Consider the following 14,629-nt stretch of genomic DNA (forward strand, 5'->3'; position numbering starts at 1 on the left):
GCCCCAGAGGGAGAGGTTACAGGTCACAGGTTGGGAACCTGAGGCTGTCAGAAGAAATCCACCGTGTGGCCTGGGATCTCTTTGACATACCCCAAAGATTCCAAGTGGAGTTTGACGGTGGCTTTCCCAAACCTCTGCAACCCTGTTCCTGTGGGCTCTCCTCACGCTAGCAAGCACCACACACACCCTAGGCCACACAAGGCCACCCTGTCTTCTGTTACTCCAGTGGGGAAAGACAAAGAGGAGACTGGAGAAACCCTTGTGCTTTGGTTCAAGGTCTGGAACTCCAGATTGCTCCTCGGTGTTCTGGAGAATGTGTGGCCTCCCTGTCACTGAAGTGTGTGTGCAGCAAGGCTATGCTTGTGCCCAGCAGGACTCTCAGAGGAAGGGGACTCTGGCTTACATTAGAGGCCTTTAAAAGTCCCTTTCTGGTTCTGATTCTGTGGTGGCAGAGGAGCTTCTGGCCTGATTTAAGAATTCTGTAACTTTCCAGCCAGTCAAAGGCCCTGGCTCCCCTTGAATGCAAGAAGACACTGTTTTCACTAGGAGCAGCCTGGACTCCCAATTCCTTGGGCAAGGACCAGAAAAAGGCTCACGTCAGCCTCTCTGGAGCCTGAAAGCTCAAAGAAAATGGAAAGAAACCTGGCACATGGTAGGCGCCAACAAGCGCCTTTCTTCCTCAGCTCCTTTGAGCACACAGGGCCTATCTGCAGGCCTCTAAGTATCCTCTTCTAGGGTCTCTAAATTTGTCATCCCTCTGTTATAAATGCAGAGAGAAATGGTTTGCCTAAAATCAGAACAAGGCCGGGCTCCACTCCCTCTGACTTTAGAGGCTGTGTCTTTTTTGGGGGCAAGGGCTCAGTGTGGGAACTGTGACAGGATGGAGGTGATCTTGCCCACCAGAGGGCATCTGACATTGGAGACACTGGGGGTTATCATTCTGTAAAGATGCTCTCCTGGGACATCCTGGGTGGAAGCCAGAAATTCTGTCTGTCATCCCAAGATGCATGCTGTGGGCCCCAGCAAAAGAGTCATCAGATTCAAAATGTCAACAGTGTTGAGGTAGAGAAAAATGGAGCTGCCGGTGCCTGGAAGGATGGGATGGGGTGGGGGTGGAAAGATGTGGGAGGAGGCAAAGGAGGGAGTAACCCTGTGTTGGCTGCTCTGTAACTGCCATGAAAACCCAGCATGCCCTTATACTCACAGCCACAGGGAACTCTGCCCACCACAGCCTATGCTGGGAAAAGCAGACACCCAGCCCTGTGCTAGTCCACACAACCCCTCTTCAGGGACTATTGGGAAAGACCTTTGGCCTTTGAACCCTTCCTGCCCTCCAACCTACACTTGCACAGGAGCAGGTCTAACCCAGTTTCCTCAGCGCCACCCTCAGGCAATCCCTATTTCCTACAGACATGTTCCCAAGCTTTTGGGTTTTGGTTTTTGTTTGTTTGTCTTTTGTTTTGTTTTGTTTTTCAGGATTGGGGAGAGCTTCCTCAGGATCTACCATAAAGCTACATCCTCCTCAGTTTCCAAACTGCTTTTCAAAAGAGTGTTTTTTTTTTTTGTTTCATTTATTTGCTTGCTTGTTTGTTTGTTTATAGATGGGATCTCATGTAGCACAGGCTGGCCTGAAACTTGATATGTAACGTGTGATCCTCCTGCCTCTCCCTCCTGTGTGCTGACTATGAGCATGCACCACCGTACGCAGTTTATGCAGCGCTAGGAAGCAAACACATGCATTCTAGGCAAGCACTCTACCAAGTGAGCCACACCCCAAAGGCCTTCTTAACTGACACACAAAGTAAGCTGGATGAGGTCAGTGTTTACAGGAGCCAGTCAGTTTTAGCAGAAGCCAGTCCCATGAGCACCTATATTTTCCATGGAAGGGGAACTGAGGCACAGAAAGCTAGGTGTTGTATCCGAGGACACATAGCTAGCAAATTGGAGCTAGATGGTGGCCTGAAACTATAATTCTAGAATGGGCTTCCTCTCAACAGAAGCGTACTGACAATTCGGGGCCCTGACCCTCATTCCCAACCACAAGACTCCACTGGCACCTTGGGGAGCCAGGCGCTCCAGGGACCCAGGCCACCCACATGCCAATAGAATGAGGCTTACACTGGGCTTGAGTTCTTTGTGATCTAGTCTTGCCCCAACCTTGGCTCCAGCAAGCCACACTCAGATCAGGCCATACCAGGCTACAGGCTTATCTTCTGCAGCTGTGCTTTCTCTTTTCCCTCCAAGCTTGATCTACACAGCTCTGTGGCCTGGGTACCCTCCCCCTATAGCCACCTCTTGCAGGGCTGCTTCTGGGCTAAATGCCTGACCTCAGCTGCACAGCCCCTCTGCTTCCCTCGTGTGTTGTACTCAATGCACTGAACCACAATTACTCTTTGCAACTCTCTGGGGACCATGTTTTATTCATTGCCATTTCCCCAGTGCACAGAGCTGGGCTTGGCATAGGGCAGGTACCACAAATGTAGTTGTGATGCAGCTGAAAGAGCCGGGGCTCTGAAATTGGTGACAGAAGTGCCAGGAACAGCCCCTTCAGACACCTGTGGGCTTCCCAGGCGGATGGTGAAGAGTCAGGAAACTACTTCCAAAGTTGGCACAGGTCAGAGTAGGAAGGACCCTCAGAGAGCCTCTGGTTCATCCTGCCCATTCCACAGAAGGGAAAAGGTCCAAAGGAGGGAAGTAGTTTGGCCAAGATAACACAGGGGTCAGCAGCATAGCTGGCACACCTCAAAGCTCCTACAAGTGTCCCTTCTGAAACATGGGCCCATGCCCTAAACCTGGCAGAGGCATCCCCAGGAAGGCAAGGGGGCTCATTAGGGCCCCAAGGCAGACTGCAGGCGGCAGGCACATGCACCTTGTCTTTGACCCATCCTGTCCCCCTCTCCAATCCCTAAAGTGGGAGGAGAAAGGAAGAGAGAGGACAGGAGGAGCAGACGAGGGGGTACCTCGGTCTCCAGCTGGCGTGGATCCGAAAGAAACTCCGCTTATTACTAAACATCTGGCTGGAAAGTTGAGAAGAAGACACAAACATGGGTTAGTGACGAGGAGACAGGTGGATAGAGGGTGGAGTGCTGCCGGCATGGGACTGGCCTCCTGTGGCTGGAAGGAGAAAAGGACCCCACTCCAGTCATCTTCCAGTCCCCACCCCAGGATGCAGAGATGCTCAGGCTCCGCATACGACCCCTTGGGTGTATGGCGAGCCTGCAGAACTCAAGGCCCCTTCTCCAGAGACTGAGTCCGTGGGATGGGGAAGTCCCATTCTTTGCATTTTGAGTACATGCTCCATGGGATGTGGATACAGGCAGTCAGGAGGCCAGGCTTTCAGAGACTCATCCCATAACCCTCAAAGGAAGGTGCTGGTGCTGGGAATGGCATTTCCGGAAGTCCTACTCCTTGGAGTCCTGCTTCCTGAAGACATGCTCAGTGTGGGTCATCTCCAAGCTCCGTGTGGCCAAACCAGGGTGGGGTATGGAACATAAGTGTATACACATGTGTGTATACACATGTCTATGTACACATGTGTTTGGGGGTATTCTAGCAGGAGTTACACCCCCATCTCTTATGGTCAAGATAGCCAAGAGTAAGGGCATGGCCACTTGACTCGAGCCTGGTGACAGATCCAAAAGTCACAGCTCAACACCCACCCAATCCACCCAGGTTCCTGAGTCATCCACTATCACACACACAGAACAGACAGACACTTCAGAGCAGACAGGCGGTGTTAATAATACCAGGCTTTCAATACCCATGCGTCCCCGGGCCTCTGAAGACTCAGGGACCCAGAATCGCTAAGGGCACAGGGTCCAAGCTCTAGTGTCTTCTGATTCAGCTGAAGGGATACGAGAGTGAATTGGATGCTCAAAGCCCATATTTGGCCCTTCTCAGTGTTGCCAAAATGCCAAACCTTGTGAATTTCTGGCTGTAAGTTGTGGTTTGGCAGGCATGATACCTACAGGCAGTGATGGAGAACCCAAGTCAGGTTACACCAGGGGTTTCTCTTCAAAGGAGCTCCCAGTCTAGCTTGGCCAGTCTTTCCTCTTCCTGAAGTTCCAGACCTACCTAGCCCTTGGCCAGTCAGAGTCCTTATTGCGAACAAGGAAAACACCCTGCTCCTAATTATCCCCATCAATCCATCCCCCAAGCCTCTTCAGCCCCAAAACTGAGAAGCTAAGGCCCTGGAGCAGCCTAAACAGTGTTAGCGCTTGATGACTTTCTCCAGGACACACGGCAGAGGTAAGCTTCGATGTGTGGAGGGACTTGCCTCTTCCCTGGTTGCTAATGTTAGACCTGAACTTAATGATACCTCAGCCTGAAGGAATGATGTCCAACTGACTAGTTCAAGGATGATGTGTGGGATGCGGCAAAGAAAAAGCAATGGGCAAAGAGAGCATGAGGGGACTGAACTGACCCTTGACTTCAAAAGGGTTGACGTGACCTCACAGAAGTCTCTCTTCTTCCTAAGATGTGAGGAAGGGTTTCCCTCATCCTAACGTGCCTGGGACTCCTCCAGTTGGGAACACGGAGATGAAGCAAGCCCTGTTCTGTATCGATTCTTCTTTCAATAGGAAAAAGCTCCAGGTCAAGTTGGGAGAGAGGACTGAGGACAGCAAAGAGTACCTCAGAAGAGAAGGAGAGAGCCCCAGGAGACAACGCACCCCTTCCCGCCCCTGCCTCCAGCAAAGCTGCAGACAAGAGCTGCAGAGATAAGCTTGTTAGTTGGTGGAGTTTATGAAAGTCCTAGTCCCGGTGGTCTTAGTCACAGAGTTCTCTTTCCAGCAGGAACCTGCTTCCCAGGAGGTCTGTTCAACACGTTCAGTGAGCATGCTGGGGGAGGGGATCCCTGCCCTCACACCCCAGAACAGAACGGCGCCCTCGATTACCTGAGCCGTAAGCACCTGGGGCCAGCGGCCTCCTCCTCTCTCCAGCTTCCCGGGAGGGATGGGGGTGCAGGGATGGAAGAATGGGAGGGGGGACGTGGAAACAGAGAAAGAAAGAGGACAATGGTATGAACGGTGGAGATGACAGGGAGGAATGGTGCGGACAGCTGTCCCTCTCAGACCCTGGGAGACCCAGAGAACGGAAAGGTAAGTCCACTGTGGCCTCTCTAGAGAGGGCCCTCAGTCTGTACCTGTCTGGCCATCTGACGACAAATACCAGGCCTCACAACAATGTCAGAGAATCCCCCAAACAGGTCCATACACCCGTGTGGTGGCTGGAGGAGGTCTGAGAGAGGGTGAGACAGAAAACAGAAGAGGAAGAGGAGAAGCAAGAGGTGGTGGTGGCCTCACAGGGCCCCTACCTTTCCCCAGGGCAGAAGGAGGCACTGCCCGGCCGGTGGCAGGTGGCAACGGGCGGGTATCGAGAGGGTGCTCCATCAGGTACTGGTGCCCGCCTCACCTCCAGGGGCCGTAGGCCCCCATTGCGGGCCCGTTGTATATGCTCAAACAAGAGGGCCAGCTCTCTGCAGGAGAGGGCGCCATCAGCTATAGTCAGGGCCTTGGGGACACCACCCACCTCACCCAGTGGCCCCAGAGCTACTGAGCTGAGATCCTGCCAAGTCTTGAGCTACCTTCTAAGGGTGTTTGCAAACATCATGGACCAGAACAGGCAGGGTGGAGAGACTGGCTTTCTCCCCCTCTGCAGAAGTTTCTGGGGAATCGGAAGGTGTGGTTATGCGGGTTGGGCATAAGTCCAGAGCACCCACACAAAGAGGGAGCTCAAATCTAGCTGACTCTGCTCCTTGTTGTGGAGCTGTGTCTACCGAGCAGCCAGCAGCAGCTCGGAAAGCCTTAGTCTCCCAATCTGACTGGAGCTAAGGACAGATTGGATAGGGTGGCCAGCCCAGCTTCCCTTCCCTGTAGTGATCCTTCTACCATGGGGCTCCTGGAGATGGTGTCAACTTGACTGTCCCCTAACTCCAGATCATTCCCTACTGCCACAACTGGGAAGGTGCTCACCCCTCGCCTGCCTTTCCAATGGACCCCAAATCTCCAGACCAAGTTCTGTTCCTCTTACTAGGAAACCCAGGCCACCCCATCTAGAGTCCCCCAGCCCCCGCACACACTTCCATGCTAATTTCTAAGCATCCAATGCCTGCTCCCTTTCTGGCTTAGCCTTGATTCCTTAAAGTGATCCATCCTCTGTGAAGGGGCAGATTCAAATCTGGCCTCTGGCCCTACCTCTGAGGTAGGAGCTTGCCTCTGCCAGGTGTGGAGATGGAGAAAGGGAGGAGTGATGTGGGGAGCCCCCTTTACAGACCCTACCTCCTGCCCCTCCCCTGGGAAGCCTGGGGGACAGTGGGGGAGCAGGAGGGGCCAGGTGCAGGTGCGGGCAAGTGGGATCACGCAACAGCTGCTCAAGGGGAACTAATGAGGCAGTGACTGTGGAGAGAAGCGCTGAGCACAGCAGCCTGGACTAACATGCACTCCATGCCATCCTGCCCATGGGACTGAGCCAACCAAGCCGGCTCTGCAGTCTTCATTCCTGCCCCAGGGCCTGGCCAGGCACCTGGCTCCACACACCTTGATGATGCTATTAATAACTTCTAGCTCGGAGCCGCCCCCATTCAGTCTCAGCCCAGCCTGGGGCCAGCAGAGCAGACCCGCTTCGAGCCTCAGAGGCTGCTGCCCACAACAATAACAGGGGCCACACAGTCACACACAGGGGCTCTGGGGCAAGCACACATATTTCTGCACAGCACCCTCTCTAACCAGCTGCAATACATTGGTCGGTACAAACTAATATGACCCGGCTCAGGACTGGGGGGGGGGGGGGAGATGAGCTGGTGTGGCTTCCCTGAGTGGCATCATCTACGTGTGAGCGTGCAGACTGCCACACTCCATGAGTGTGGATCATCTTCAGGGGCAAAGCTGCATCGAGACTCTGTGACCAGTGGACACAGAAGAGTTGGGGAGAGGACCAGCCAAGCTCCCCGTTATACAGGACCTGAAGAGTTAGTCCCAAATGCTCCACTGGGAGCTATCATCTCCTTTCTCAATGCTGGAGGCATCTTCTCAAGAGACATTAGTGCCAGCCCTACCCATGCCCACTCCAGCAGCACCTACCTGAAAGACGGGAGAATACTGTCATAGTAATACCAGGTGGCTGTCAAATAGGCCCGGCTCGTGTCGGTGGAGTACAGGCGCCATGCGGCCTGGAGGCACAGGGAGAATGGGGGGTGTCACAGAAGTCCTTAGCCACCCACCAGCTCTCTGCCTCTGAAGGAACCCAGTCCCAGGCCAGCTGAAAATGATGCCAAGACCAGAGGCCAAGTCTAATTCCATAGCTACCAGCAGGGCCAGCCAAGAAACCAAGACCTAGAGAGAAACGGCTTCCTCAGGGTGACCCAGTAAATTGGCACCAGAGTCAAGGGGCTACAAGCACTGGATAAGAGCTGGGGTCTGTGGTCAAGACAGGCATGGGGCTTCTAATCCACTCTCCCATGCAGAATAAAGTGACTATTATTGACCAAACAGAGTGTTGTGTGGTCGAAATGAATAGATATCTGCCCCGTGCTAAGCTTAGTGCCTGACGCTCTTATGACCAGGTTCCTTTAAGCCCTCCTGTTAGCTCCCTTAGCTAAGTACATATTTACAGTGTCTGGTTAGTGTCTTTCTTCCTGAGTTGCATCATGGGCACCCCTGCACCCTCAGTGCCAAGTACAGTATCTGGCACAAGTAGGTGGTTCTGCAAATGTTTGGGGAGGGGATGTAGAGTGAATGGCTTTACAAATCTGCAGTAGTCTCCCCTGCTGCCTACTGCTGCCACGGGACTATGAGGGCCCGTGGGAGAATCAAAGACTACTGACCACCAACTCTCCAACAGTCATGGACACTGCCGCTGAAGGAACTATGGTCAGAAGAGAAGCAAAACTGCCCCCCATCCTCCAGGTAAAGAGACTGGGAATGGATTGGTCCACCAGGGCATGGAAACAGACAGGATGAAGCAGAATCAGAACAGCCCTGGATGCTTCCCCTCCTTTGGGTGCCTCTTGTCCTTAAGGGGTTGCCACGGGTGACCTCACCAGCCTGGCGCCTTCCTAAGACAGAAATATTTTTACTTCCTGCTTGCCTGGGTCCTTGGCATGGGCAAGGGAGCAGCTGCCAGTGCTCTCATTAATTATGGGTACCACAATACCAGCTGTCTCTCAGCACGGACAGTGCAGCTGCCTGCCCCTACAGTGCCCCTTGGGAGGCTAGCTCCCAGAAGACAGTGGCCATTGTGCCCCAAGGGATGCTAAGAAGAAAAGGCTGGGCTGGTGGTTGGAGATAATAGGGATGGAGAAAGGGTTATACCCTGGGAACGAGAGATAAGGAGGAGCCGAGTCAGGCTTGGGTCTGGGGGGTCAGAGGGTGGTGTCCTGGGGAGCAGGCAGAGGTGTGCTGTGTCAGTGTTCTTCAGCCAGGGGGTCTCTTGCACGTCCCTACACTGGCGAGGAGCCAAGGGAAGGGTAAGAGACTCACAGATCAGAGTCCACTCAGATTGTCCATCACACTGAGGGAAACAGATCACATACTCCTGGCCTCCTACAACCGCTCCCATCTCTGGCCACTCCCCCTTTGACTAGCTCCCCTTTCAGCTGCCCGTTCAATGCTGGCAACTCCAAAAGTCCAGCCCTGGACCATCTTCTTGCATAGCTTCCTGAGGACACAGTGACTGGGATGGAACAGGCCGACAGTTTCAGGATAGCAGAGTTAGTCTCCACCACGAAATGGGGGCCTTTTGCCCCAGGCTCTCACCATCTTATCTTAGGGCCAGAGCTGGCAAAAGGGTGGCTCTAGGGAGTTTGAAATCAGGTATTTTCTGTAGGGTTGGGGCCTTCACTGGTGTTGCAGTCGATATCCCAGCTCTGTCTATAATGTGGCATGACCTCCCCAAAAACGTCTCCACCCTCTCTGAACTTTGAAGGAGAGTTGTAGTTTTGAAGTTTGGAACCCATAGATCACCACAAAGGGCTGACACAGCACAGGCTTGCTTAAGCATTGTGTACCTGGATGAGGTTAGCTGCTGGCATCCTCCGCTTCTCAAAGTGTTTCTGCCTATGCTGCTCCTGGACCTTCAGGGCAAAGCCAGAGCCCAGGATGCCCTATGGGGATAAGGCACGGTTGCAGGTACTGTAGCAAGGAGCACAAGAGGCTACTAGGATGTTCCCATACCTGTGCTAGAAGATACCCCAGGCAGCCCAAAGTAAGTTTAGGACTAGGCTGGTCAGGTCTTAGTCCCAGCCTCCCTCAGCAACCAGCAGGGAACTCACGGCAGGCAGGGCAAAGAAGGAGATGCCCAGTAAGGCGAAGCCAGCAGCCAGAACCCTGCCCAGCCATGTGTGTGGTGTCTTGTCACCATAGCCAATGGTCGTCAGTGTGATCTGGAGATACAAACAGGTTACCCATAGGACTGGGCACAGGGTCCTGACACAAGGATCGAAGGCACAGCAAATACAAGTGGAAAACGAGTAATAAGAGAAGGACTCCCTCTACAAACGTCTACAGTAGCCCATGGGGACTGGTCTCAAGGACTTCTCAGGAGACTGGAGGGGTTCAGATGGATTCCGTTCTCACACTAGCCAAGGAAAAGCAGTACAGGTCACAAGGGCTGAGTGGAGGGCCGGGTATGAGGCCACAGACAGGTCCCACAGAGTGGGCAGGACAAACATAGGGACCGGCCACAGGAGCCCCAACCTTACTGTGAAGGGACGTGGATGGGCCAACTGGAGTGGGGCATCATAAGAAGTCAGAGCCTGGGAAGGGATGTTCCTAGAGGGAAGGGCAGCCCTGCACAGACCCACACGCACCGTCCCCCACCAGAGCGAGTCAGCATAGGAGGAGAAGTCAGAGTTGGCGTCCTTCTCAGCCAGGTAGACTAGGAAAGAGGCGAAGATGAGCACCAGGAACCCGATGTACCAGGCAGTGATCAGCTCCTGGGGGAAGGAGGAGGAGCACCTACCTGTCAGGAGATAAGGCTACACATGCGTTTCCAGTTGCCCCCTTCTACAAGGAAGGAACCCCTGCCTGGCATTCTCTGAAACACCAAAAGCCAGACCTCCAGGCCTGTCCTTAATCATGGCAGCTCAGGCCTCCTTCTCCAGGAGCTCCCTGATCCACTTTTCAGGCTTTAACTCAGGAGCTCCACCTGATCCCTTCCCAATCTCACCCTCAGGACTCATCCAGTTCCCCCACTCCACCGAGAAGGGGCTTCTCCTAACCTAGGGACTTCCAGATGTGACTTGTACCTCTCAGGCCTTGTCTGAGCCCTGCCCCTAAAGGCTCTAGCTGCCTTGACACAGAATGTAGTTCCTATTAGGCCTCACCACTGCCAAGCTCCAGCCTCATACCTCAGACAAGCCACGGCCCTGTCACACCCCAACTGTACTTGCCCCACTGTATGCCTAGTCCCCCACAAACTTCCCCCATCAGTGCCTGACAAGGCCAGCCAGGCCTGGCTGCAGTCTCAATTTGGCCCCGCCACAGCTTTGCCTCTTGCTTGTGCCTAGGGTAGTAGTTAGTCTCCAGGAGCTTGGTTCCCCCTCACCTTTCTCCAGCCTCACCTTACTGTGCGCGTAGACCACTGATCCCAACAGCTTCCAGGTGCCACCGCGGCGGTCCATGCGCACCATGCGCAGGATCTGCAGGAAGCGCATACTGCGCAACGCAGATGTAGCAAAGATGTTGCCCTGTGTGCCTGCAGCGATCACTGCCACCGAGGCCACGAACACGATGAAGTCTGCAGGGCAAGATGTCGACGTCACCAGCCCACCCCGTGCCAAGACCTGGGGTCTGGGACTCCTGGGACATTAAGTGGGTGGGGTGTAGATAGGGAGGGTCCACTAAAATTCAAGAGAAACCAGGGTCGGGGTCAAGGGGTCAAAACGCCTCCTTGAGGTTAGGTGTGGGGCAGAGTAGGGAAGACTTTATACCGATGACACAGAAGGGTTTCCTGGCGAAGCGGAAGCGGCCCTGCCATCCTCTGTAGCGACAACAGCATCCTGCTGACCACACTCGGATTATATACTCCAAGCCAAAGACCACGATCATCACGAATTCCTGTGGGGAGCCAGGACCCAGATCAGAGCCAAATCCTGAGTTAGGAACACCAACACCTGGTTAGGTCCCACTTATACCCGGAAAGCTTTGAGAGTGTTCCAGTAGAGAGGTTTGCCCTTTAGGAAGAACAGAAGCCCAAGTTTGCCCTCATACACAAGTGTCTAGCTTCATAAGATGCTGGATTTTTTTCCTTCTCCCCACCCTCAGCCTTCCTGCCATTCTAGACTCTTAGTCTTGGTTCAGTGACATCGAGAATGGCTCTTTGTTGGTGGAAGGCCTTCTGCTGGTGAGGTGTGTTTCTGTTCTGGTGCACAATGGAGCCTACTCAATGCTGTTCTCCCTTGAAGGAGAATCTAAGGGTGACTCCCAGCACTCACCAAGATAAGGAGACACTCGTTGGCAAGTTCCTGGTGCTCCTGGATGGTGGACAGCACAGACAGCACCAGGCAGCTGAAGACTAGCAAAAATCTGCAATTGGAGCAGGACCAGGAAGGTTAGATGGTAGGGGGAAGGGAGTGACTGAGGGACACTGAGCTCAGACACCTCCCAAGCCCTCTCCAGAGGACCTTGGTGTGACTAAAGCTCAGAGAGGAGGCCTCCAATTTTTTTTCTGGTCTGGCAAGAGAACACAGAGGCTCAGTGTTTCCCCCAGGCTCAGCCACCCACTCGTCTCGGCCCTGGGCTCCATTTTAAGGTCCGAATGAAGTGTCCAGCAGAGCTCAGAAGCTGTGGCCTCAACTGAAGAACAGGGACAGCTGCTCTGCCTCTATGTTTCTAGGGAATTCATATCGAGTCAGCTACAGAAGAAAGGGGCTGGGGAGGGCGGCTCAGCAGGAAGAGCACTCACTGTACAAGCTTAAGGTCCCGTATCTGAATCCCAAATACGCATGTAAAAAGGCTGGGCATGACCACATGTGTCTGTAACCCTAGGATTGGGATCAGAGACAGACGAACCACAGATGCTCATGGGGCAGCCAGTCCGTTCAATTGAGACTGGAGGAACCTGTCTCAGGGCAATAGGGCAGACAGTAACATCACAGGGCACAAATGTCCTCCTCTGGCCTTCATGAGTACAGACACTCACACCCATGACCACACACACATGTGCATGTGCATACACATACCACAACCATCCCATAAATAAGAAGGAGGGTAACAGCAGGGAAGCAGCCACATAGGGTGAAGGAGAAATGGGAACAGGTGATGAGGAGCTGGAGACTAAGCCCTGAAACCACCTTGTGGGCAGTAGGAAGCTACCAAGTGACCCTTTTGGGAAGAAGCTAGAACCTAACTCACCCAACATTTTGTCAGTTACACATGAAGAAACAATGGCCCACAGCAAGAAATGGGGTTCACTGGAGGTTGCTGTGTATTTCCAGGGCTGACCTGAGGTTGGAGCCAGGAGTCCCAACTCCCCAGCAGACAGACAGGAAGTAGGGAGAGGCCATAAGCACATGCCTTGAGGCATGTATACACACGGGAGAGCGGCAGATATGGCAGAGGGGAGTGTGGACTCTTTGGAACAAGGTGTGCTAAGCACCCAGAAAACACCAGAAGGGACGAGCTTCTTCGCTGGAAATGTATCACTGTGCACTGACCCACCAGCCTTCCGGTGTGTTCTCAGATGGCGGAGATCCATCTGAACCCTGCACACCCTTCAGCCCAATACAAACTCTACATATTCCCCAGAACCTGAGTCCTACACATTGCTCCCTGTTCAAACTCACTCTAAGAGGCTGCTTTCCTCATGTCCCCCAGGGGTTGGTCTTTCTTTGGTTAATTTTTTGAGGCAGGGTCTTGCTATGTAGGCCAGGCTGCCCTTGAACTCTAGCCTCCAGTCTCTGCGTCACAAGTTCTAGGATTACAAGTGAGCAACACCATGCCCAGCCTAAGTCTCTACTTATCTCTATTCCTGTTCATGTGTGTACATCTCGTGTGTGTGTGTGTGTGTGTGTATGTATGTGTGTTTGTGTGTGTTTGTGCGTGCACCTAGGAAGATTACTGATCTCTCCTAGCCAGACTCTTTCTCTTTAAGGACTGATGGACAGTTGAGAGTACAGTTTGCTGTGCCCTGGCCCACTTACATCTTCTTGAGGGTCAGGATCTGAGACTGCATCACAGGAAATGCTCCTGGATCAAGGAGGCAAGAAGCAGCTGTCGGGAAAGGGTTTCAGATGAATGAGTGAGAAGGAGGCCTCTGCGGCCAGTTCCAGGCCAGAGCGGAGTCAGCAGAGCATGAGGCAAGCACAGAAGGAAATGTGTACCTCAGACCTCAGATTCAGTCACTAACCACAGGACCAACAGCAGCCAAGCTACCTGGAATGGGAGCAGCCCACACAGCGTTGGTATTGCCTTTCTCAGCTGCCCAAGACCTCAGGTAGCTGTGGGCACACATAGCTTTCTGATGAACTCTTCTAGAGTTCTCCTTTATTATTTCTTTTCTTGCCACTTCAGTAGTTACACAGGTATCAACTATCCACAAGAGACTCAAGTGAAAAAAAGCTTATTATGAAGCCTCAAGGGTCGTGTGATCCTGATGTTTAAGAAGAGATGGCCTCTTACGTATGCACCGATAATGGCTGGCAAAAATGAAGGGATTTGGCTTTTGTTTGTTTGTTTGTTTTTGCTTATCTGTGCTTCCTAAGATTTTTTTAAGGATGAATATGCATTACTTAGATCATTACAAGCTAATGTGACCTCATTTATTTATTTGTTTGTTTTGCAGTGTTGGAGATCAAACCCGGGCTTTCTAGGCAGGGGCTCAGTTATTCAGCTCCTATGTCTTGAGGTAGTTTGGGATTGGCCCCATGGGCTCATATACTTGAATGCCTGGTCCCAGTTGGTAAAAACTGGTTTGGAAGGATTAGGAGGGTCGGCTTGTTGGAGGTATGTCACTGGAGATGGCCTTTGAGTTTCAAAAGCTCAGGACATTCTCAATCCTAGTTAGCCTGTTTCTCTCCGACCCCCTCCCCTTCCCTTCCCCCCCATTCCCCACCCCACTCTCTCTACCTACTGCCTGTGGATCAGGGTTTATGCTCAGCTAGTTCTCCAGCACCATGCCTGCGTTCCTGCTTGCATGCTGCCCTGCTCCTCTCCATGATGAGAATGACTTAACCTTTGATACTGTAAGCCAGCCTCCAGTTAAGTGCTTTCTTTTATGAGAGCTGCCTTGGTCATGGTGTCTCTTCACAGCAGTAGAACAGTGGCTAAGACAAGTCTCTAACATTTAAAAAGATTTATTTTATTTGTAATCGTATATATGTGGAGTGACAGGGTATGCACACATGAGTGTAGATGCCTGTGGCAGCCAGAAGGGGGTGCTAGGTCCCCTGGAACATGACTTATAGGTGGTTGTGAGTTGCCTGATGTGGGTGATGGAAAGTGAAGTTGGGGTCTCTACTAGAGTAGGATGTGTATAGGCATCTTGCCTGCAAGTATGTCTGTGCATACAGTAGAAGAGGAGGCCAGAAGAGGATTTTGACTGTTGTTTAGTCACCATGTAGATGTCGGAACAGAATGTGGGTCTTCTTAAAGAGCAGCAGAGCTCTTAACCAATGAGCCATTTTTCCAGCCTC

General features: G+C 52.8%; 1 protein-coding gene across 5 annotated transcripts in view; it reads right to left on the reverse strand.

Annotated features, from left to right (window-relative positions):
* KCNQ4 (potassium voltage-gated channel subfamily Q member 4) overlaps positions 1-14,629 on the reverse strand; it is a 49,664-nt gene that overhangs the window by 9,388 nt on the left and 25,647 nt on the right. The window contains exons 2-10 of one of the 5 annotated variants that reach the window (XM_080920800.1): positions 11,432-11,522; positions 10,928-11,054; positions 10,559-10,734; positions 9,806-9,931; positions 9,269-9,379; positions 9,005-9,100; positions 7,080-7,168; positions 4,896-4,940; positions 2,961-3,017 (exon numbers count right to left, since the gene is read on the reverse strand). In XM_080920800.1, the coding sequence (XP_080776926.1) occupies positions 2,961-3,017; positions 4,896-4,940; positions 7,080-7,168; positions 9,005-9,100; positions 9,269-9,379; positions 9,806-9,931; positions 10,559-10,734; positions 10,928-11,054; positions 11,432-11,522 (918 nt within the window). Of the gene's footprint in view, positions 1-2,960; positions 3,018-4,895; positions 4,941-5,314; positions 5,477-7,079; positions 7,169-9,004; positions 9,101-9,268; positions 9,380-9,805; positions 9,932-10,558; positions 10,735-10,927; positions 11,055-11,431; positions 11,523-14,629 lie in introns of all 5 variants that reach the window. The other 4 variants (XM_080920804.1, XM_080920801.1, XM_080920802.1 and 1 more) reach the window with 4 other exon arrangements.

The sequence above is a fragment of the Micromys minutus genome (assembly GCF_963924665.1).
Source record: "Micromys minutus genome assembly, chromosome: 9".
Taxonomy (NCBI): domain Eukaryota; kingdom Metazoa; phylum Chordata; class Mammalia; order Rodentia; family Muridae; genus Micromys; species Micromys minutus.